The sequence below is a fragment of the Plectropomus leopardus genome, chromosome 11 (assembly GCF_026936395.1).
Source record: "Plectropomus leopardus strain MGB_pleo_1.0 chromosome 11, ASM2693639v1, whole genome shotgun sequence".
NCBI lineage: Eukaryota > Metazoa > Chordata > Actinopteri > Perciformes > Serranidae > Plectropomus > Plectropomus leopardus.
The window spans coordinates 27,472,882-27,497,833 of NC_142186.1; the positions used below are offsets into that span (position 1 = coordinate 27,472,882).

Genomic DNA, 24,952 nt, shown 5'->3' on the forward strand with positions numbered 1-24,952 from the left:
CAAAAACAATGGTAGAATGAACCCTTTCCTGCTTTTCCTCTAAATGTAAACTCCCTTTTACTTCATACCAGTTATACCAGTTTTGGGAAGCAATAAATACCATAAGGTTTCTCGTGCAAATTTAATGATTTCATGTCATGGTGATCAATATAATCTCCTATCAGTCATTGCAATACAGAAATTATGCTGCAACAGAGGATGTCTGTCCTAATTAATCAACTTTTGCCTGAGTCCAGTAATAATTTGCCAGGTTAAATCTTTAGTTCTCTGCCACTATATATCAGTATTTGAACCAACTTTTTAGGAACTTTTCTATCTATATTTTTTACCACTGGTACACCTTTTATGCCACTTCACCCATTTAACATTCATCAAAATAGTTGCTCTGTTTTAACAATCAACCACATTAACACCTTTCAGTTAGGTCGACCTCTTCTCACTCTCTCACTGACTCACATTTGTCACATTTTAAAACTCAGTCAGCGCTTTTGGCATGACAGTGTGACGCAAAAAGCCACCTTCAGACAGATATTAATGCTGCCGGTAGCCATGTAATTTAAGGAGCTTGAGGGCGCATATACGGTGGGAGGGAGGTGGAGTGAATGGGTCCCACAAACAACTGACTTTCATGCCAGAATCCAGAGTTTGCTGCCAGTGTGAGTTTTTTCTACACTTTACAATGTTCATATTTTGCCTAAACCTAACCATCCATGAATTTGGTGCCTAATTCCAACCATCGTGACAGTCTGTGTCCAACAGTTAAAAAAAAAATAAAGGTCAGTGTGATCTCAAAAAAACATGTCCTTGGCCAAAACACAACAATTCATACACTAATTATAGCCAAATTGCACAGAAATGTCTAAAAGAATAAAATAATGACATTATATATCCAAGGGGTCAAAGGTACAGAAGGAACAGACCAGAGTACACTTGGTGAGATACCAAATCGGCGACACTAGTCTTATGTGTCTACCTTGAAACTGTGCAGATTGTATAGAAATCCTCTGTGCTGCTGAGGTGGTGTAGATGTGTTTGAGGGATCTGTGTTTTCTGAGACATGGATGTGAGCAGTCAGTGCAACTTGAGTGGTGCGCGGAGGCATGCAGACACAAGGTGATATTCATTCATTCATCCATTATCCCTGCTGGAGCCTATTCAAGCTGTCATTGGGTGAGAGGAGGGGTACACTCTGGACAGGTCGTCAGACTATTGCAGGGCTGACACATATAGACAGACAGACCAGTCACACTCACATGCACACCTACAGCAATTTAGAGTCACCAATTAACCTGACATGCACATCTTTGGACACGCATGTCCAAGGTGGTAATTCTAGTTTTTAAAAAAAGGCTAGAATGTATTTTTTTCCTGTTTTTTAGTGACAAATGCCTCCTCTCATATCAGTAATACCAGTTTGAGAAGTTGTGACATGGTGGACAACATAATCATTTATGTATCCACACAATAATACTTGTGATATATTGATATCCACAACCTGTTAGAATTATTGTTGACTAAGTCTGAAAAAAAGTCTGCTTTCTATTTCAGGGCAAATGTTGAGTATCACTTTGAGAATCTTATCCTGCATTGGTCAAACTTACACAGCAAAAAGAGTTATGATGATACAGTTTTGCTGCATAACAGGAATGACATAAACACTGCCTTTTACAACACAACTTTCTTTTTCTCACAGCTGTAGTTACTAATTGACTTTTCACTTCTGACATTCAGGATCGCAGATGCACACTCAACATCAGCACATTGTGTATTGATCTAAGTTTTTCGTTCTCAGAAAACTAGATAATGCTGTGATTTAGATGACTGGGGGAGGTTGGATCACAAAGTTTGCACATTTAGTAAAAATTAAATTACAAAAAGTTCATTCAGATGGTCAATCAATGTATTTATTTTTCACATGTCATCATATAGGGTACAATTCCAGTGAAAAGTGACCAAATTATTTTTTTTTAGAGCACATCACTTTGATGTTGGTTACAATACTGACAAACTCCTTGAAATCAACAGTACCGCTGCTGTCCTCATCCATCTTGCAGAAGAGCTCACTCACTTCTGATATGCCTCTGTCCTAAAGAAAGAAAACATGGAGTTGTAAGTTAACTGTATGACAACAAAAAAAATGTAAAAGAGACTTTCACAAAGCTTTGTTGCACTGTTGTTTCAGATTTTTCACTTACTGTGTCAGGATATTCTTTCTTGAGCAGTTTAACAAGCTCTATCATGGACAGAATGCTGCCTTTCTCTTTTCCAGCATATTCTTCAAAGACAGACATGAGGAGATCCATTGCCTGTTGGATCCTTGCCATTTTGGCTGGAATGAGAAAAAACAATGTTGACTGATTATTCAAGTGTTTATGAACATATATTTCATGGCTGTGGTCATGCAGTAATGTGGTAATGCTTCATGCCACATGGAATAACGGGTTAGGCTCTGCCTCTTTGGAACATTAAACTACTGGAAGGAGGAGTGGGATCGGCTTGAGCCAGATCAGGAATGTTACCGCCCAACACACTTCCTCATTTGTGTCATGGATAGATCTGCAACTAAAAAAGAAAAACTAAAAAAAAACAAACAAGCTTAAACTCTGATTTTTAGATAGATAGATAGATAGATAGATAGATATACTTTATTGATCTCAAAACTGAGAAATTGGGGTGTAGCAGCGCCATACAGTAAGAACAAGAGAATAAAGAGCACACATTATTAATAGAATATAAAGTAATGCGCTTAAAAAAAACTAAAAAACTAAGAGACTGTATATATATACATATATACATGTGTAAAGTGCGGAACAGTATCTGAATAAATAAATCTAAACCTTGCTCCATTGTTGCCTTGTCATGTTTTTTCTGTCCCTCAGGGATAAATAATTTAATCAAGAGACAAGATCGAGTCTGGCAACAGGGTTTTTTTTTTTTTGTGACAAGCGAGTCTGTAAAGCTCTTCTTTAAACAATTCAAGGCATCTAAATGCTGCTTTCCTACTGACTTAATTAATTGTTTTTTTCAGAAATGCCTTGGCTTGGACTTGTCCCTCCTTTTATTACCCCGAAGTCTTGCTTTTTATTTACTAAATTGTCACAGTTTTCACTTTTATAATATTCATATTTGTTATTATCTTAGACAAGGTAATACACAAACCACACCCAAAAGCTTACTCACACTTCTCCTGCTGCATATTATAATATATCAGGTATCAACTTTTTAGTTTAATAAGACACAAAATGGTTAATGTTGCATTTAAAAAAGAATAAAAAAACAACATTTATCCACTTACCAAAGTTACGTGAATACTTTGAGAAGTTGATAACCTGAGATGTGTCAGAGAAGGATGTGAAGAGAGCATGGGAGTAAACTTTTTTTATATTACAGGTTAGCAGATCCTCTTCACAAGCCACCACCCATCTTTCCCACTATCTTTTTTTTTTTTCACAAAATCTCACACTGAGAATACTAGAATATATTCTTTTCTACTTTTACTCTTTACTATTTTAATCAAACAACAACAACAAAAAACAAACAAGATGCATTACTTTTCTCATCTCAAATACTGACTGTAAACTTTAGAATAATTTCTTTCGTTAGTAAGACTAACACCGCTGGTTTTGCAGGGGCGGATCCCAGGTCTATTACAAATTTCTGCATGCAGTAACTTGCCATTGTAATACCCACATTGTCAGAAGAGCTGGAAAGCATCTACAACATTCACTAGTGCTTTACCTGTACCTGCCTGTAATGTTGGGTACTGTTTATCGACTTCATTATTTTAGTGGAAAATAGGTAATTTCTGTTAAGTAGCAACATTTCTGTCCCCATCGATTACTTCTGCATATATTCTTAAAATGTGTCTAAAATGTAAGACAATTGGCTTTAATCATAGATGCCCTTTTTTAAACACACAAACATAGAATAATACATATTTAAAACATTTGAATCCTGTTTCTTGACTGTGCTTTTTTTGGGTATATCTGGTGGATTTTGTGTGAAATAATAAACTTTTTTGTTTGTCACAGTCTTAAAGGTTCACCCTTTCATCATAAAGAAAGACGGTCCGATTAAAAAAAAAAGTAAAAACATATTTGATATATGTTATATTTATGTGTAGAAGATTAGCTAGCTAAATCTAGATACTCATACTTCACTTAAAATGTTCCACCCTGTTAAATCTGTTGAGCCAGTCGAACCATAGGTATTATTATTGGAGTGCCTTAGACTGGTTACTTTGTTTTTCTGACATTACACGTCACTATTCTTACATTAAAAACATGAAAAGCCCATTTCTTTTCCAAAGTTAAAATACAGAAATGTTGCTGCATAACAGGAATGACACAAATATAGCTTTTTACAACACTACTTTTATCGCACCGCTGTAGTCTCGAGTTAATTTGTCACTTCTTACAATCAGGATCAGTGATACACGTCAACACATTTTAAGTCAGTGGCCTTTTTAATTCAGCTGTATGGACTTAACCAAATTCTTCCTTTTTACATTTGATATTGGCATGTGTATTAAGTGAGTGTGGGGCGAGTTCGATAACATTTCATTTCTTTTAGTAAAAATACAACAAGGCAAAGCTCTGAGGCAATGTGGCCACAATATATATTTGCACATAAGAATGAGACACTCTCCTGAAAAGTAAAAGCACCACAGATATTATCCTGGTCTGTGGCAACATGGCCAAATTATTCATTCTTAACTGCACATAAGGTTCATGTCTGTCACAATTCTGACAAACTCTTTGAAATCAATAACACCATCCTTGTCTTCATCCAGCTTGTGAAGTATGTCATCCACGTATTTTATACTTCTGTCCTAATGAAAAGAAATAAAAGAAATCATAAGCAGACTATAAAACATTAAATATATGTCATAGAGGCCTTCATAGCTTTCTGTTGCAATAGAGGAACATCTTTGGACTCACTGCATTGGGAAACTCCTTTACAAGCAGCACATGCATTTCCATTGTGGCCAAAGTTTGTTTTTCTCCATCCAACTTAGCGTAGTAGTTGAAAGTATCTCTGAGGAGCTTCATTGCCTCTGGGATTGCTCCTGTCATGTTGGCTGGAAGGACAAAATACTGTTGACTGTGCATTCCACTATATTTCACATGGGTTTGATAATGCAGTAATGTAGTAATGGACTCTACTGCTCTGCCACATCGAGCAAAAAGGCTGGAAGAAGTTGAACATGCAGCTGGCTGAGATCAGGAATGTTACTGCCCAAAACACTTTCTCATTTGTCTCATGAATTGAGGTGATTATTTTAAAATAATACAACTAATAATACTGATAATACTATCTAAACTGTTTAATCTTAAATGTTAATATCTATGTTAATATCTAGATGAACCCTCCAAATAGTACACAAACCACACTCAAAAGCTCACTCATGTATCTTATGCCACATGTTGCTATATATCAGGTATAAATACTGTGATAAATTGAGATAATTCTGCATCTAAACAAGGATTTGAAAAATAGATTTCCTCTTACCAAATTTGTATGATAACTTCGATAGACTGAGAGGTTGAGATGGTCACAGAGAGGGATTTGTGAAGAGAGCATAGACACAAACCTACTTATATACAGGTGGGACAAACCCTTTTTCCAAACCCCCACCCCTCTTTCTACCATTTTTCCTATAAAATGTCCAAAAAAAGAATGCAGGAATGTACACTTTCCTGCTTTTACTCGTAGCCCCCTTTCATACAAAAACTAGTTTGGTGAAGCGTCGGTGCTCAACATAATCTCCTTCCAGTCCTCATGATATGGACACATCAAATCCTCCAATCAACCCAGAAAAACATCAGCAAATGCTAGTTTTGGGATAATTTACATCATTAGTCAAACTAGCACAGCTGGTTTGGCAGCGTAATTCCAGGTTAAACACAGGTTTAACTAATATAATGGCAGTATTTGATTTTGGAATGAGGAAAGGCCTGAACAGGCCATTCATGCACTAGTGCTTTCAGTACCTGTACCTGAGTACAATCTAGTCTTCTGTTAATAATAAGCACCAATAACAAAGCACCAAATGGCACCCCTGTAAACTGAGTATTTTTAATGCATGTATTACATATACAATATTTTCCTGTAACTGAGTATTTTTTTCAATGTGGTGTTGGTCATTTTTAACAAAAGAACATGATATCACTTCCAACACTATATATCAGCAAACTCTGGCAGCATTGTGTCCAATCAAACACCAAACTGTAAGCTTTCCTTTTTCAGAGCCTTTAATTCAATATGTTACAGGTGCATGTACTGTGCCCCTTTTCTGGTTGTTGTCCCTTGTGTGTTTCTGTCCCTCCCCTTAGGCGTTGTGAGTTATGCATGAACGTAGCCAAACGTATCAAAAAATGCTGATTGGAAAGCCTAAAATGCACCAAACAGGCCCAAAGCGGGCAAAGAATATTGCGACATCCTCCACTGTTGCCTAACTTGTTGTTATATAAGACCTCTGGCCCTGCCCTTTAGTTCCAGCTACCTGCTCTCAAAAACAAGTTGATACATATTCCAAAATAGAGAATTAAGGAACTGCATGCTGACATACTGTCTTATTTTACTGTTAATGTTACTAATTATCCAATGTGCATTGTGAAAGTAAGTAAGATTACACTTTTACATGCTTTGGCTTCTAAATATCATCTGCCATTTACTCCTTGTATGCATAATGACTTATAATTTCTTGCTGTCAATGACCTTTAATTCAGATATCGGCTGTTCGATAAGCTGATCACAGTCAGCTAATAGCAGAGTGACACACCCTCTCTGTTAGCCTATCGTCTTACTACTTTTTATTTTAAATATGGTTCTCTTCATGCCTGCTGTTCCTTCATGCTGCAGTTGTACACTCGCTCCACCGCTTACTCTCTAGATTCATCACCCTCACCAGTCTCTGAATCATCAGATAACACTTTGTTATGTCAGAAACTTGGGTATCCTGATGAAAATACCAGTATGGTTAACATTTTAGGTTCCACTACAACCTTGTTTTATTTTTTTATGTATGTATATACACATTTATTGTCAGCCCTTTTCCTTTAAAAAAAAACAGATTTACAGGTTTAATTTGAAGAAGTGAATTGACAAAAATGAACATTCAGTGACAGCAAGCATTTTCAATTTTCGGGGAGACTTTTTATCTTTAGGTAGGAGTTCAACAAACCCCTTTGAAAATGCCCATGCCAGTTGTTCCCTTGCTAAAATTTATCCCAACTTTAGAGCATTATTTAGACAATCTATGCCAAGACAGTTGTTACAAATGGATGCCTGAGGTTATATTGCCTCATAAGATACCTTAAAGCTAGGCTGAAAAATTAGGGCACCACACCTAGTTAACCTGAGAAATTCAGATGCAACTGTGTTCAATATTTTTATAACTGTAACCTCACAAGTTCACGACACGTAGCCGGGAATCAAAACAACGAAAAAAAAACAAAGGATGGGAGGGTCGAGTGTGTCCTGCATCCTGCCTGAGGCGTGATTGCTCAACTTAGTGAAACTCTATCTGTTCTCGGAAAAATTATTATTATTATTATTAAATTATTACAACTACAGTCTTAAAACTAAAAAAAAAATCTTGTTTTAAGGCAAAAAAAGTATCACTTGTGAATAATTCGCTTTTTCAGCCAAACTAGCACAGCCGGCTGTGCAGTGTGGACGCCAGAGCTCTTGCATGCAATAACCCGGAGAGACGTTTTAAGGTAGTAATGCAAACAGTACTGTTACGCAACATATTACACACAGCTCTGTCCAGATTTGTGATGGTACGTGCCGGAATCGCAGTATCTCCTCAACAAGGCTCCATAGAGTCAGTAAAAAGTAAAAGCATCTTGTAAATGGAAATACCAATGAAAAAATAAATCTCTGGTTTTAATTTACAATTGAAGCCTTTCATGTAGTTACTTTCCCATATGATTTTGATCTATTTCAGCTGATGAATGTTTTATTTATTTTCCAGTCAGATGTCACTTGATTACTTCTAAATTATTTGACAGATCACCATGCAAGTCCCTCTCTAACACATTTCTATGTTAATAATTAAACATTTACTGGGATTTTTGTAAACTTAATATATTAATACATGTTTTAAGTATACAAGTAACTCCTTCCCTCTCAAGGAATATTCTGGTTTCATATCAACAGAGCAAAACAGAGCAGTTTTTCCAAAAACTGTAACAGCATTTTGTCTGACTAACACCAAACGGCAACCTTTACTGGGTCACTACAGCAACATAGTTTGGCAAATGTAATCCCACTTTCAGCTACTTCTGCTCTGTCTGAATGTCTGTCTGTAAGACTCTTACTCCAATTCACTCTACTCCTCCATGTCAGCTAAATTTTGTGTCTGCATCCCTTGCAGCTTTTGTATTCAAAAATGTGTCCTAGGAGATGAATACTAACAATTATGAACAAAGCAACAAGAGCAAAACATGTATTCTGAGCGAGGAATTCAACCAAACAAGTTGGCTCTGCATGTGCACACACGCACAAGCGCGCGCGCACGCACACACACACACACACACACACACACACACACACACACACACACACACACACACACACACACACACACACAATATGTTGCAACCTTGTGTTGTTGATCTCATCAATCTGCTGGCTGTGTGGTGAAAACATGTGATGGTTAGAGGGAGTGGGTGGTGCCAATGTAATGAGAGACAGAGACATAAAGAAGAGGACAATAGCAGAGAAAAGGCGTGTTCAGTGATTCACTGGTGGAGAATGTTTGCGGACACCAAGTATGCCGAACCATTCTGTATGGTTCTGTCTTTCCTCCACACAACAACAACAGCTACTGAAAGCTACTTTGTTGTCAGGATTAGTTGTATTTTAGGAGCGCTGTGCCTATGTGAACCCTAGAGAGTTGCAAGTGTTGCTGCAGACTTTTAGTTAGGAACATTTTGAAATCATCCTAAAACTGGAAAAGTGAGCATGACACACATCAGGACTAGTATGTGCAGATTTTAAACACGCAGAGACTTGAAAGCAACTAAAACAAGTACAATAACAAGTTATTTTGTACTATTAAGTACAACTCCAGCAATTCTAAGCATGTGAACAGTAGACTAAAAATCTATCATTTTTGTGAGTTGATGAAAGCCCGTAGTGCAGTACACTAGTGTTTAGAGCAGGGCTTTTTTTGTTTGTTTTTGTTTTTTGTGAAAACAGGCTGCTCCTGTTGGCTGTGTAGTCTCCGCCTTTCCTGTGGCAGCATCACCAAAATAATTTTCCACTACAACCCAGTGGTTGTTTGTGTGTGTGTGCGTGTGCCCAGGAATGCTTGTTTACCTCGAGCTGAGGATTTCACAGAGGAAGCAGCTAAATAGCCGCCCTGTTCTCTTAATCTTTTCTTAAAAGTCTGTTTGATTCAAACATGCACAGAAAATGCAAAGTTGTGTCTCGAATAAATGATTCCCTTCCTGATTTCTGTAATTCAACAAACACCATGTGCATCCAATTATTGCAACTTTATTTAAAAAAAAAAAGAAGCCTGCAGCCGTTTAGCAGCTCCACTTGCGCAAGAGTGTGTCATACCGCCGTTGAGTTCATTATAGTTTATGAGCTACGGTTTGGCTGAATGTATCCCCGGAAAGGAATGATAGCTCAGAACTGGAGCTCAGTTCTCCTTTGTGTGGTTTGGGCAAGAAAAACACAGCAGCTACCATGCAGCTCGGTTTACAATGAGTTACTATTGAACAGCAGGAAATTTGACACTCACGGACACAATGGAGGTTGTTCTGTGTATGGCACTCCTTTTTCTTTCTTGCTTTCTGAAGCAGTCGCTGACAATGTGCTCCTGTAAAACAAACAAATCGTGAATAATTAGACTGTTTGCAATGTATTATTAAGTACTACCCCTCCTTTTACATGTGCACATACAGTTTAACTCCATTATGAGACGATGGGCACTTGAGCAAAGATATGCAAAGGGCCTCACCTAAAGACTGAAAAAATAATGGACATACTCATGGCCTGCCCTTAAATATGGCTTACTTTAAGCCTTAATGAAATGTAAATGGTGGGCTTCTTTAAAAATTCACCCCCGATGCAGTTGTCGTGAATGCTGAAATTAACTTTAGAGACCAAAACTGTTTTTTGTACCAAGCTGTAAACATGTTGATTTCTGCTATAAATTTGGGCATTTAAATACAGGAGCCAATGGAGAATGACTCCTTTCTGGAGCCAGCCTCAAGTTTTTGGCATTTCTGTGTTGGCCTAATTTTGCCACTTGGCCTTACCACCTCTCCTACAAAACTGGAAGACAAAACAGAAACGGTGATGGTTGCTTTGCATCTGCTTGTGATAAAGTTATGTCTCTTTGTGGTTGTTTTTTTCTGTCTCTTTGAGGTATTTATTTGTCTTATTATGGTAATTTTGTGTCTTTTTGGTCGTTTTGTGTTGCTTTGTGGTCATTTTGTGTCTGCTTGTTGCAAGTTTTACAACTATTTGTGGTCATATTGTGTCTCTTGTGGTTGTTTCATGACTCTTTTGGGTCATTTCAACAATTTACAGTCTAACAAACTGTCAAACTTGCGAAATAAATTTATTACAGCATTTCGGTAACTAGACCCTTATCAGACCTTCAAATGATACACACACTGTTTACCTGATGGTCTAGTTACACCTCAATAAATGTATCGTAACTTGTTCTTAACTGTAATTCAGTGACTCTTTCTCCCTGTTTTTTGATGTATTATTTCATGTTCACCTCAGAATTTCAGTTGGAACCATGATACCATAGATGGTTTTGATTACTTTAACTTTAAAAGACACAGCTTGCAGCTGGGAATCAAATTAAAGAACAAACAAGACATCTGGGTAGGGTGTGTCCTCCTCCCTGCCCCGAGGCGTGACCACCCAATGCTATCTGCTCTCTCAGAAACTCTTTACCACCACAGTCTGCAGAGTCACACCATAATCTGGAGATAGATTCTGGGCAGAGTCTACAAGTGACCCACTCACTAAAATATACTTTCATCTTCACTTATACCTATTTGTGTCTCATCTGGTCTCCAGGATTCATTAAAATGTCTTTGTGGAGTAGAACAGGCATTGATGTTAGTTTATGGTAATGACTGATCATAGATGCAGACTTTGTAGGTAAGGTGCTATGAGGACGTCATTAGAGGAGACTGTGTGCTGTAATCTAGTTTGGGCTCCTTTATTGGTAGTTATCACTGTAATAGCTTGCAGGTGCTGGGAAGCTTAACTATCAACACCTGTGTTGTCTGGTGCACCTAAACACTGAAGGCCTCTCCTTTACGCTGGTGACTCTCTTTACAGCCATCTGCAGGTATCAGTTCCATCTGCAGTCTCTAACTGGAGTGATGTTGTGCGCAGTCGAAAAGTAATTACACACAGTTGCTTACACTACTTTTGGTACAGCTTCTATCTGCACCCAGTAATTTGGGTCCCTTGTAGATCACTTAGTAACTTAATCTGTTTTAGTGGATTTACACAAAAAATATGTTAAGTATCTGGAGGTTTAATGTCATAAAGACATACATTTCACCAACAGTACATTTGAACAGTCACTTAGGGACATGCATTTTAAAGCAGGATGATTTATCGTCTATAGTGTGCTAATAGGTGTTCTTTTCTGTTGCTCCACCCGGCACAAACTCTATCAACACTGTTGTGATACACCTGCATATTCATGCAAACGGGTTTGGCACTGTATCATCTAGATAATAGATAATACAATTATATAATCATGTCTGTGACAGCCTGCAGCTGCACCTTTAATCTGCTGGAGTCAAGTCAGGTCAAGTCAGGTCAGGTCAGTGGGCTTTACAGCATACCACATCCCTCTGCTCTTACACCCTCACATTGTCTAAGGAAAAACTCCCCCAAAAAAACCCTGTAACGGGGGGGGGGATGATCGAAACCTCAGGAAGAGGGCCTGAGGAGGGGTCCCTCTTCCAGGACAGACAGACATGCAAGAGAGAAAGAGAGAGGGTAAGAGAGAGGGAGAGACGGGGAGAGATGCAACAGCAGTAATGGTAATAATAGCATGCCATAACAATAGTGATAGGTGTAAAATTACTAAATGCACTCTATGATAGCGTCTCATGCAACATGCATATATTGTTGGTGTTGATAAGAGTCCCATGTGTACGCACGAATGCTCCGTAGAGGCAACCGAGTTAGTGTAATGCAGTAAATAGACATGAGTGTTTTCGGATGGAGGGAGCAAAAGAAGGAAAAAGGAGCTCAGTGTATGCTAGAAAGTCCCTTAGCAAATTAAACCTACGTCAGCCTAACTAGGGGCTGGTCCAGGCAACCTGAGCCAGCCAAAATTTTAAACGTTGTCAAAGGGGAAGGTCTTAAGCCCACCTCTAAAAGTGGAGACCGTGTCTGCCTCCCTGACCAAAACTGGAAGATGGTTCCATAAAAGAGGAGCGTGGTAACTGAAGGCTCAGGTTCTCATCCTACATTTGGAGACTTTGGGAACCATGAGTAACCCTGCATTTTCAGAGAGCAGTGATCTTGAGGGTTGATAAGGAACTATGAGCTGCAACAAATAGGATGGAGCCTTACCATTAAGAGCTTTGTAGGTAATGAGGAGGGTTTTAAATTCATTTCTGGATTTTACAGGTAGGCAGTGCAAAGAAGCTTAAATAGGAGAAATATGATCCCTTTTCTTGGTTCCCGTTTGTACACGTGCAGCAACTTTCTGCACCAGTTGGAGGACTTGCTTGGGCAACTGGATAATACGGGGTAGACAGATACAGTTGCGTATCATCCACATAGCAGTAGAAATTTACAGAGTGAATTCTAATAATGTGCTTAGGGGTGTAATAGTGTAAGGAATGCAACACTAAGGCTACAATTATTAATAATATCGACATGAATGTTAAAATCACCTACGATAACGGGGATGCAGCATACTATAATAAATAGAATGGGCTGTAGAGTTTTCCAGGATGGGTAAGAAAGATTAAGAAAAAGGCTTTCAAATGAATTAGAATTTAGTTTAACTTTAGGGTGAATTACTAAGCTTGAATCTTAAGTAGCAGCGACTCCCCCTCCTCGGTCAGTGGATTGGGCAACATGAGTATTTATTTAACGAGGAGGAGTGGATTCATTCAAGCTAACATTATCATCAGGACACAGCCAGGTTTCTGTGAGACAGAATTATTCAATATGAATATCCAATATTAAATGTTCTGCATTTAATTCTCCTGTCAGATGCTCTTTGACAGCAGATGTGTTAATTTTTATTAGGTTTTCTTGCACAACTCCCCTTTTGTTTATTTTAGATTTAAACAATTTAAGTGGTCAGAGGACAGACACTGTTTGTGAGTTAACACACAGTTTGGATGGAAATCCATGTGACTTCATGTAAAAGGACAATTATATGTAATCAGAAAAGTGGTATGGACACATTTCTGCAGATACCTGCTGCCACAATATCTCAATGGCTGGTATTGTTTTTAAATTGTGCGTCTTTTTGTGTTTGGCATCATGGAAAATGTTGTCACACCTATTTTAGTGGAACTACCACATAAGCTCTTTTGCATATTTTGGCAAGTGTTACATGTCTGTTTGTGTTAAGATATTTTTCATTGTGACAGAATCCAAACTGGGCAAAATACTTAACTACTGCATAATAGAGATCACAATGAAGGCAGAGTCTGAAGATGGGCGTGGACCAAGCAAGGTGCCAGAAATACAGGGTTAGGAAGTTGACATGAGATACTTAGCAGGTGGACCCGAGGGCAGAGAGCCAGCAGAAACTCAAAAGGTCCCTTATTATTTCAAGGAAACAGCCACTGAGCACTGAAAAATCAAATCAAGGAACCAACAAAGACTTAACTCTGTTTAGATACAACTGACAAATGTGTAGATTATGTATGTAATTTAAAAACACAATCACAAACAGCATTAATTCAATATTATTAAAGTAGAAAAGAAAATAGACCATATAGACCAAATCTATCAGCACTACATCAATACTTTCGGTTTGCTGATGAGCCCACAAAGCTTCATGGCCGGCTTCCCGGCTTTTGCGCATTTTGCAGCACTCTGGCCTTCTTTATGAACTTGGCAGCTCCGTGAAGCTCCACTGTCTACGCAACAAAGCAACCTGAGGTCAACAGTGCAATCCTGCAGGCAGCTTAATGGCTTCTGGGTGTTTTCCAGTGCTTCTGCATTCTCTCTAAACTCTACTCTTAGCTTAAAGTCACAGAGATACATATCGAAGCTGGGGTAATCCCATCACAAGATGGTCTATAGTTTGAATTTAACTTAAATCCCCAGAGCAGAGCAAGTGTGCTATTGAAACTTAAAGGGATTAGTTTCCATTTCATTACATTTCAGTAGCTAGACTTTTCATCGTGCAAACAGTCATCTGATGAAGGTTTAGTTACTGAAACGTTGCAATACATTAATTTGTTTCGTAAGTTATACAGTGTGCAGGAGCTAGTCTACAAATTGTGTCCTATTCGTACCTCTCCGATGCACCCAATACCATGTGAGATTTTAATTTAAAAAAAAAAAAAAGACTTTTACAACAGTTAGCCCTCTAAATTTTCATTCATGAACCACTACAAGTGTGTGGTTGTGTATGTATCTGTGAGACTCTACCTGCCACCTGTGTTTTTTTAATTGTCTTTTGTTTTTTGCTGTGTGCTGTGTTTTGTATGCCTCTTTTTATGGTTATGTAGAGTTTTGAATCAGAATGCCCTCTGTAATTTGTTGTTGACCAACTACAAAAATTTGACAAACAAATTAAAACTTCTGTGTAAAGCTTGCGTTTTCCATCAAAGAAATATTGCCAGACTTAAACCCATCCGTCACGAATGCCTTAACGACCTCTCATCTGAATCACTGCAATGTTCTGTATGTGGGAAAAAGCCGGTTGTCCTTACACTTGTACTGGTATCCCTGCATTGGTTCCTGGAGTATAGGACTGATATTAAGGTCCTATTGTTTGTTTTTAAAGTCTTACATGGCCAGGCACTACATCTCTGAGTTACTCTGTCCCTTTTCCAACCCCAGATCGCTGAGAATCTCAGACCAGCTTCTCCTGGCTGTCTGGCGATCGAGGCTTACCCCAATCCTAATTCTACATTTCATTTTTTGGGGATATTTTTCACTTTACTCCTCTGTGCTTTATTTTATTTACAGGTTTATTTGTGCATGCTTTGTTCTGTTATTTTCTTAATTTTATTTTATTGCATAGCACATTGGTCAGCTCTGGTTGTTAAAAAATGTGTTTTTTGATTAAACTTGATTTGATTTGATATATATTAGGCAATAAATCCAGTGTGAATTCAGAGGTTAAGCATTTTATAGCTTTACAAAAAAGGAAAAGGAGAAAAAGAGTTGGTTCACTTCATCCCCTTGTTTTGATTTACATAAACGATGGTTTGACCATTCACACAGACACCACACCAGGTGCACTCTGTTTATTTAGCTTGAAATCGCTGACAGATTGAAGATGGTGCCTCCAAACAAATCGATGCAAATCAGAAAAGATGAGCGCTTTTACACAAACACAAAGATGGAAAGGAGAAAGTGAGAGTGATACATGGAGTTGTGATGGCTCCTACTGGGGAAAGAAAAGGATGCAGAAAGGTATCAGCCAAAGTAACTCTGCAAGTGATTGCCATAAACAGATGAAGATGGCCACATATATTTCAGCTGGACAGCTTAATTTATTCTCAGACAGTACTGAGAGGACACCACTAAAAGCCAATTTACCGAGGCAACGAAACTCACTTTCTGTACCCTCTGTTGTCAGTGTCGGCAGTGTCACTATTAGTTTTCTTCAGAGGTTTTATATTCAGTCTTCTGTTCAGTTTTCATCTAGTTGTCCTTTACCTGTCTTCTTATGGTAGTAGCATTTGGCCATGAACCCGGCACACTTAACAAACTCTTTAAACTCGATCTCTCCATTGCGGTTTTTATCAATCAGCCCCATGATCTTGTTGAAGTCAGCTCCCTCGAAGTGAGCCTGCAGAGCATATTATTACAGCACAAGTTACATCTGATTAATGATATATGAGTAAGACACATGATGTTATGTATAGATGCACATGTATTGTAACTATATCATGTTAAAGTGAATGAGTTAAATATCTTACCTTAGCCTCAGGGCATGCAATCTCTTTCTCAAACAGCTTCTTTAACTCCTCCTGCGTTAACTTGCCATCCTCGTTAGCGTATGCCATAAAAACATCAACAATGTTTTCAACGGCCTGTTCCAAACGAGCCATAGTTGAAGCTAGACAAAGAGATTGATACTGATTTTGTGTAATAATTAAAGAAACACACGATTTACTGCTTTTGAAACACAGAGGATGAAGAAAAAACAAAGTTGTTGCCAAGAGTTGTGCAGACACTATATAGTCATGTCTTGGGGAAAACTCTTTATATTGGTAAATTAGAGTAATTTGCTTTTAGACTAAAGTTTAAAGGGAAGAGCTATAGAACAATGTAAAAGTCAGAGGTTCACATTCAACACTATGAAGGAGGATGACAAATGCTCAGAGCAACTTGTTTTTTCAGTAGCACAGAATAAAGCTTTTGTGAATTTAGGCAACTGCTCTCTAGTTTCATACCTCTAATAATGCTACCAGTTTACAGAAAATATTTTGTCACCTGTGTTGCATGTATCAGGCTTTGTGCAATCATCATGCTCACTCTCTCAACATATTCCAGATATTGTCTTTCCAAACACAGAACTCCCTCCCTCCATGATGCTTTCAAATGAGGACTCACCTCAGAGTTTAGGTTTATCAGGTGAAGAGAGAGATCACATCTGCTTGGTCCCAGAGCAGATTGGTGTCAGACTGACGGGAAAGCCTCCTTAAATAGGAGTGGACACAATCTCTGACACATGTAAATACATACATGTACAAAAGAACACATGGTGAGTCATACTGGAAATCTAGCCCACTCCCCACAAACCAGCTTCACTGGTCATTTTGTGCCAAAGTGTATAGACAGAGAATTTATCATTGCTAAGAGAGTGGACGCATGCTTGTGTTGTCTATAGAGAAAATGTTTGCATACACTGACATTGATGAAATGTGTATTTATGACTATGCATTGATGAGTGAAGTGTTTTGGTTACAGGTGGAGTATACCGCTGCAAGGTGCAGCCAACTGTGAAGAAAATGTGTACACGGAAAACACTAAACTGTGTAGATGTCTTCCTTGCCAAAAAATGGTAACTATAAATTCCATTCAGATACAAAAACATGACATATTTTATATTAATACAAGATTACTGATTAATTTACCAAGTGTCTAAAAGGAAACCCAAATCACTGACCACAGAAGTAAAGCCATACCAATAGTATTGTAAGCCTAAAGAAACCTTAATCATTCTACTCCACGAAGACACAATTATTCCCAAAGACCGAAGAAACTACTTTTCAATAAAATATGTTTTATGTAGAATTATACAGAACTTGTCATTCAGCTATTGTACATCAGTATTGGACACACAAATAAAAAATAATGATGATGTCCTCATCCGTCTTTGTAACACTCCACCCAAAATGCATCTTTGGTGTCATATTGTAAACTGTGGCTGTAAAAAGTTTCTCATCATGTGATTAGTGAAGTTAGACCTTACACACATGACAGTGAAAAGGGATGAGGACCTGAGCACAGCAAGGGACAGTCGACAAGGTAGCATTCAGAGCTTTACTTTGGTCCGTAGACGGCAGAAATTAAAAAAAATATATACATAGTATAACACAACACACAACAAGGGTCTGCTACACTTCCACAGGATGACTGGCTGAGTGAGCAGGGCTGTGTGAGTGGGCTGAGGATTAAAAGCGGACAGAAGTATATTTGGTAAATGGACCAGCGCTTGTATACCGCTTTTCTAGTCATTTGACAACTGAAAGCGCTTCTGCATTACGAATCACATTTACCCATTCACACATACACTAATACACTAGTGGCCGAGGCTACTGTTCAAGGGGCCACCTGCTACTCAGTTTTTAAAACACTCACACACAGATGGAAAAGCCATCAGGAGCAATTTGGGTTCAGTATCTTTGCATTTGACTTAAGTAGTTGAGGATCAAACCCAAACCCTCCAATTAGTGGACAACACACTCTTCCCCTGACACACAGCTGCCCTGCATTTGTATTTGAGGTCCATGCAGGTCGTATATGGGCCAAAAAATTGTTCCTATATGGGATTGCCAATTGCACACGAGTGGGTTTACCCAAATTGTCCACACATGGGTTATGCTAAGGCTATCTGGGTACCCAAGGGCATCTTGTCTAGGGCCCACTGGTTGTTTTGTGGCATACTGTATAAATATGGCGTTTCTATAGCTCAGAGGATGGACTCATGTTTTGTGTGTCTAGAGAGGAAAGTCCACTGACACTGATGACACGTGTTGGTATGTTCATGCACCATGCACTGATGCATGAAGTGTTTTGAATACAGGTGGGGAAGAGGTGCAAGGTGCAGTCTATTGTGAAAAAAAGTGTAAATGGGAAAACTACTCCACCTAACCCCCAAAATGGTGACTTTAAACCCACTTCCTGAAAGGAAAACTAAATTCATCAGTGTGTGGGAGTGGAGCAGACCCTTTTCTCCTTCAGACTGTTTGAATGTAATTACTTTGCCACAGGGTTCCTGCCTTCCCTTTTTACTTTTGCTTGTATTTGGTTTATAGTGTTTCCTGTTTGTCTGGGGTTTGTTTTTGTTTTCTTGATTTTTGCCTGCTGCTGACCAAAGTAAAGCTCTCAATGCTGCCTTGCTTCTTGTCTGCTGCTATGCTCAGTTCCTCATCCTCTGTCAAGTACCATTGTGTGTCTAAGTTCTGCTTAACTTATTATCTTAATTTGATTCAAACATACAACTGTTTACAGCACCTGTTTACAGTGTTAACTACATACTTCTAAAGGTAGATTTTTGGTGGAGTCTTATCAAGAGAGATGAGAAGATTAACATGATTTTCGATCTGCATGTGTTCAATACACACTTAAGCACTGCACGAAGACAGGATGCGAGTAAAAGAGCAAATAGCAAATTTCCCATAATGTTACACATTTTAAAGGTCCAGTGTGATTTTGTGGTTTATGGTGATGAAAATTTCAGATTGCAACTTGATTTCAGCTGGTTAGACTTACTTCAGTTCTCATTATTCATGAGGTTTTTACAGTGAGTCATATTATCCAGATGTCTTTTCTTATCCAAAACAAATGAACCAGGGGATTTAAAGTAGAAAAAACACCAAATTAAGCAGTTTCATGTTAAAAATCTGTGTTTTACTGATGACCTTGTTGCCGAGGGGCTGCTAACTGCAGTGGTGATCATGACAATACTTTGCTCAGGTGTTTGGTTTGTCCGTTCTGGGCTACTGTAGTAACATGGTGGTGCAACCTGGTAGACTCTGTGGACAAAGATTTGCTGCCTATGTAGATATAAACTACTCATTCTAAGGTAAAAAAAAACCCCAAACAAAACACAATGATTCTTATTTCCAGCCTATTATATACTAAAGATGACATTCTTATTGTATTATATTCAATATTTGCCAATATATTCCCCTAAATCCTAAACGCTGGACCTTAAAGGTATGGTCAATAAAGAAATATATAAACTTTGAGTTTTCAAAGGGTTCGAAACCTAACTAAAACATGGATACTCATAGTTAGGTTAGAGTATTCTCTTCCATCTTCAGGATCAATTTTATCTCGTTGTGGAGTAAAATAAAGATTAGGGTTCATTTGTGCTTAAGAAACGTGTGGTATAGCTTTGCTTCTATAATCAATGATTCAGTTTTCCTTTCAGACCACTTATTCGATCAATTAGTGATTATGAATTTACATAAAAACATTGCATTTTCAGAGTAAAAGGGGGGTTTAAACTCACCGTTCTGGGGCTGGGATGAAATATTCTCATTGTGTATTTTTCCATTTACATATTTTATCCACAATAGGCTGCACCTTGATGCTTAACTCCACCTCCAACAACACTTCATTCATCAGCGCATTGACTTAAATACACATTTCATCTATGCCAACAGATATAACACTGTTATCATTAGACAAAAAACAAATGTGAGTCAACCTTCTGAACTATAATAAGCACCATGATTACACAAAATGGCACAGAAAGACCAGTGAAGCTGGTTTGTGGGGGGTAGGGCAGATTTCCAGTACATGAATCACTACAGGAGTGTTCCTTTGTGCATAAATGTATCTTAATGTACTCAACATTGTATGTCCACTGTTATATAAGGAGGCTTTCCCCTCAGTCTTACATCAGTCTCCTCTGAGACCAAGCAGACGTGATCTCTCTCTTCACCTGATAAACCTAAACTCTGAGGTGAGTCCTGATGGAAAGAAAATGACAGAATTGAGTTTTGTGTTTAGAAAGAAAATATTTGTAACATGCTGAGACACTGAGAAAGATGAGAGCAAAAAAAGCCTGTTACATGTGACAAAATATTGCCTGTAAACTGGCAGCATTATTATTAGTATGAAACTTGAGAGCAGTTCCTTATATTCATGAAAGCTTTATTCTGTGCTACTGAAAACACAAGTTGCTCTGAGCGTTTGTCATCCTCCTTCATAGTGTTAAGTGTGAACTCCTGACTTTTACATTGTTAGCTGTTGGCTGTAAACTTAAGCTTAAAAGCGTTAAGAATCTAATTTATCAATATCAAGAGATTTCATATAACTTGACTCTTTTCTCTTCATCTTCTTTGTATCAAAAGCAGTAACTCATGTGTATTTCTTCAAAATTAAAATCTTTTAGTTAGTTAGTTAGATCTTTATTTTGAACATGGCAAATAAAATAGGAGGAAGTGAACAATGCTTTTTTTCTTTTTTTTAATTATATGGTAGATTTATATATATATATATATATATATATATATATATATATATATATATATATATATGCACCTGCATACACATATACATATTCACCATACATACCTTCATCCAATCAAACACTCTGAATAAAAAAATACACACATGCATCACAAATCTGTCTTTTTGTCCAGCTTCAGCTATGGCTCTGGAAAAGGCCATTTCAGATCTTGTGGAACTGTTTCTGAGTTACGCTGACGGCGATGGTAAGCTAAGCCAGGATGAGCTGAAGAAGATGTTGGAGAAGGAAATTGAAAACCCTGAAGTCAAAGTAAGTAACTCAAGATATTCACGACATTCTTATAAAGTACATGTATAGCTATGCATAGCACATTCACTTGTAATCCTGCTTCTTATTCACCATTCAGATGCATTAAATGCTGTAATAAATATGTTCTTCAGGAAAAAATGACTAAAGGTGACTGTGACAAGATCTTCGGGAAGATGGATAAGAACTGCAGTGGACAGATCGAATTCAGAGAGTTCGTTATGTGTGTGGGCAAGATGCTCAAATGCCACTACCACAAGAAGACAGGCAGGGTCCAAGATGATGATGGAGGCTGTCAACAAGCTTGCAAATGAAACCATTAAAGAACTACCATATAAAAATGTAAAACAAAAAATGTACAAATGGCATATGTGACACTGCCTACTTACTGCCAAATCTATCCTGAGTTAGAAATTCCAAAAAAAGTGTCCATTCAATACTTACTGAGAAACAAATAAAAAAAACTATTAAGTTTAATTTGATGTGGACTTCTCTGTCTTTTCGTGGCAATAACTGCATGTGTGGATACATTCACTTCTTCTTTTTCTCTTCCCTTCTGTTTGTATGAAACCACCTATTTGCAAAAATTTTAAAGTACTGTCTTTATAAATTGAGGGATTTGTGTCATTCTTACACAATGTAAAGCTAGACACAAGAAATTAATTTTTACCTCCACAGCCAATAATACAGCAAAATAAGTTAAATATTCTGTGTCTGAAAGCAGGTGTGACAATGTTGTACAGGTAACGCACATAAGTAAAAAATTTCTTAAAAGAATGAGTACTTCTCATGTTTTTGTATTTTTTTAAGCTGCACTTCTACTCTTTACCCCAGTAATTTTCTGAGCCAGTAATCTACTTTTTATTTAATACATTTGCTCTTCATACCTTGGTTATAAGAAGTCTGCTCTAAATGCAAGGATTGAGTGTATTAGGGAGAGCATATGATCACACCTCTTCTGCAGATGCCAAGTTACCTGCTGGAAGCAAAAGAAGCACCACTTGTTTTTTGATTAAGATGCAAAGCAAAATCCAGAACAAGAGGCAGCCTCGAGAGACTTTATCAAACCACATTGGGCCAGACAAGTGATTTACTAACCTGTAATTTTACCACTTTCACTTAAGAGTTGAATAATCATTTTGACTATGACTTGAGTCTTTTTTTAATGGGAGTAATTGTACTTTTACTTAAGCATAGACTTTCAGTACTCTGCCCACCAACATCCCTTACATCTGTTTTTCAACACAAATGAGTACATTTAAAGTCACATGACATGCTTGTACAGCCAACAGTGTGCTGGCAGGTGCTCTCTTCTTTGGGGACATACAGTATACTAATACACTTGCTTCACCTGGCAGGCAGTAAGGGGAATGAATTATATAAGACATGGGTGAGTAATGGGTGTGACTCAAGTGGTAAGGCCACTGAGTGGATGCCATTCAAAGCTCCTTCTTCATAAAAAAAACACTGAATTTGGTGGCGACTCAAAGCTTCTCAAGGCAAACCTTTGTATGCAGCTTTAAAGGTTCAGTGTTTAGCATTTAGGGACATCTAGTGGTGAGGTTGCAGAATTGAAAGTTCTCCCCTGTGCCGAGCGTAGAGAACTACAGTGGATGATAGGGCCAGAGCCAACAAGTATTCGCATTATGGATCAATCTGCCAATTTTATATCTCAATGGAACAATTAATTGTTTGGTCCATAAAATATCAGAAACAGTGAAAAATGTCCATTCCAGTTTTCTAGTCCGAGGTGATGTTATTTTTTTGGTCAAAATAAAATCCAACAATATTTACATAGTAATAAATTATATTTAGTTAAACAGAGGAAAGCATATTTGAGGCTCTGGAATTTGCATTTTCAGCCATTTTTGCTTGAACAATTACTTTACCGATTATTCAAATAGTTGTTAATTATTTGTTCGTCAATCAACTTATAAAGTAGTTAGGATCATTGCAGCTGTAGTGGGCGACGTGAAAAAGTGAAAATGTGTATAGCCCTAACTAGAGCCAGTGTTTGGAGTATCTGTTTTGGGCTACTGTAGACACAGCATGGTGGACTCTGAGGAAGACGACCCACTCCATGGGTTGATATAAATAGCTTATTCTAAGGTAAAGAAAAAACTAAACAATTCTTATTACTTTACTAAAGGAAACATTATTAAATATTCTATTAATAATATTTTTTACCATCTCTGCCAATAGATGCCCCTAAATACTGCACACTGGACCTTTAAAATGTATTACTTATCAGTGTACATATGTACTCTGCCACTGAATTATATCAGTAAAACGTGACAATTAGATTTACTTTTGTCACAATTACATTAAAATAAACTGCAGCCATGCAGACATTAATCTTCTGTTAGCTGACCACACACTGTTAAGGAATAGTAGGTGGTGTGCAAAGAAAACAATCTTGGAACAAATTAACTACTGAAACTAAAATCCTTGTGCTGCTTGTACTAATGCTTGTGTTTAGGTCTTTCTTACACAACACTAATTGTTAAGCTGCAACACATGTTCTGATTGTCGAGCAGCATTTTTTCCATGCAGACATGTGAGACAGGGACTCGTTTTGTCGCACAGCTGCCTGCAGCAGAATTTCTTCGTGGACAAACAAGTCACTCAGTTAATCACAAGTATCTCACAGGGAAGCAAATGAGAACCAACAGAAGTGCATGCTCGTTTCTAGTAGAAAAGCAGGAATGTGAATGACTCATACTTGGTGGAGAGAATGAAAATTCACTTTGACTAAGGCAAAATTGAATATGAATGTAGAAAACACTAAGATGAATTGTTGTTAGAGAAGCTATGGACATATTTATTGCAACTAACTATCCTTGAGCAAAGCAAGCGCTCTTATCGGGCTTCTGCATGAATTATTGGGCAACAACAAATGTGTGGTGATTTGGTACAAATATATCAAAAGACAGAACAACAGAGATCAGTATTTTTCAGTGATTATGACATGGAAAAAGTCTGATATCAGACTTTTGTCAGCAGCTTTGGAAAGAATAGAGCATAGAGACATTTGGGATATGTGCACTGAGTAGCAGGAGATGACTGTTTAATATTTGATGTGCAGCAGGTAATTTGGATCCATACATTATTCAAAGCTTCTAAACTTAAAGTTTGGATTTATTGTATCCATTCTGTTTAGTCAACCATGAAATTTAGGTTAAGTGGTACATTAGGATGCCCATCTTGGAGATTACTTATTCTATTTTAAAGACAGATCATTTTGTCTTGTGCATTTTATGCTAATAGATCCCGTGTTAATAGCTTACTAACCTGCTGTAGACAGACAGGCATGTTCAGGTGCAGGAGGGAGTTGCTGGAGTCAGAGTGAGTGATTGGGCTGCAGGTGGAGAGGTCAAGGGCATTTGGTGAACAGGTTGAAGACTGACATGAACAGATTTGGAAAAGAAGAAATGTGGCCGGAAGGTAGGGGCAGAGAAAAAGATTGTGACATTTAGTCCTTTTTAGACTAGTATCTTTCCACTTTTGGTGAGGGTTTATGACTGCACAACCTGTTCTGACAGATTTGCAAAATAAAGCATGTAGATAGCCTAACAAAACTGAGTACACACCTTTGCAATATCACTTAAATGTTAAAAAATATTTTTTTAAAACAACCTGTCCATTTAATACAGCTCTGTTTTTAACTAAAATCCTAAAAGAATGAAGCTAATTAATCTGAAAAACAGAAATGTTCTCCTAATTAAACTATGATAAAAGGCCCATATTTAAGAGCCATCTGCAACAACAGTCATTACAGAC

At 37.7% G+C, this 24,952-nt stretch overlaps 2 protein-coding genes across 6 annotated transcripts in view; one reads left to right on the forward strand and one right to left on the reverse strand.

Annotated features, from left to right (window-relative positions):
* Positions 1-4,446: 4,446 nt before the first annotated feature.
* Positions 4,447-24,952, reverse strand: part of LOC121945326 (protein S100-A3-like) — a 35,406-nt gene continuing 14,900 nt past the window's right edge. For 2 of the 5 annotated variants that reach the window (XM_088084491.1, XM_042489451.2), the window contains 3 exons: positions 9,761-9,838; positions 4,941-5,080; positions 4,447-4,831 (listed from right to left, as the gene is read on the reverse strand). In XM_088084491.1, the coding sequence (XP_087940617.1) occupies positions 4,712-4,831; positions 4,941-5,080; positions 9,761-9,838 (338 nt within the window). In that variant the 3' untranslated portion in view covers positions 4,447-4,711. Of the gene's footprint in view, positions 4,832-4,939; positions 5,081-5,511; positions 8,517-9,760; positions 9,839-12,771; positions 16,004-16,133; positions 16,274-16,770; positions 17,187-24,952 lie in introns of those variants that run through there. The other 3 variants (XM_042489459.2, XR_015777956.1, XM_088084492.1) reach the window with 3 other exon arrangements.
* Positions 20,250-21,649, forward strand: LOC121945328 (protein S100-A12-like). The gene is made up of 3 exons (XM_042489456.2): positions 20,250-20,356; positions 21,039-21,175; positions 21,307-21,649. Exons 2-3 carry the CDS (start codon positions 21,047-21,049, stop codon positions 21,484-21,486), a joined length of 309 nt encoding a protein of 102 aa, XP_042345390.1. The 5' UTR covers positions 20,250-20,356; positions 21,039-21,046; the 3' UTR covers positions 21,487-21,649.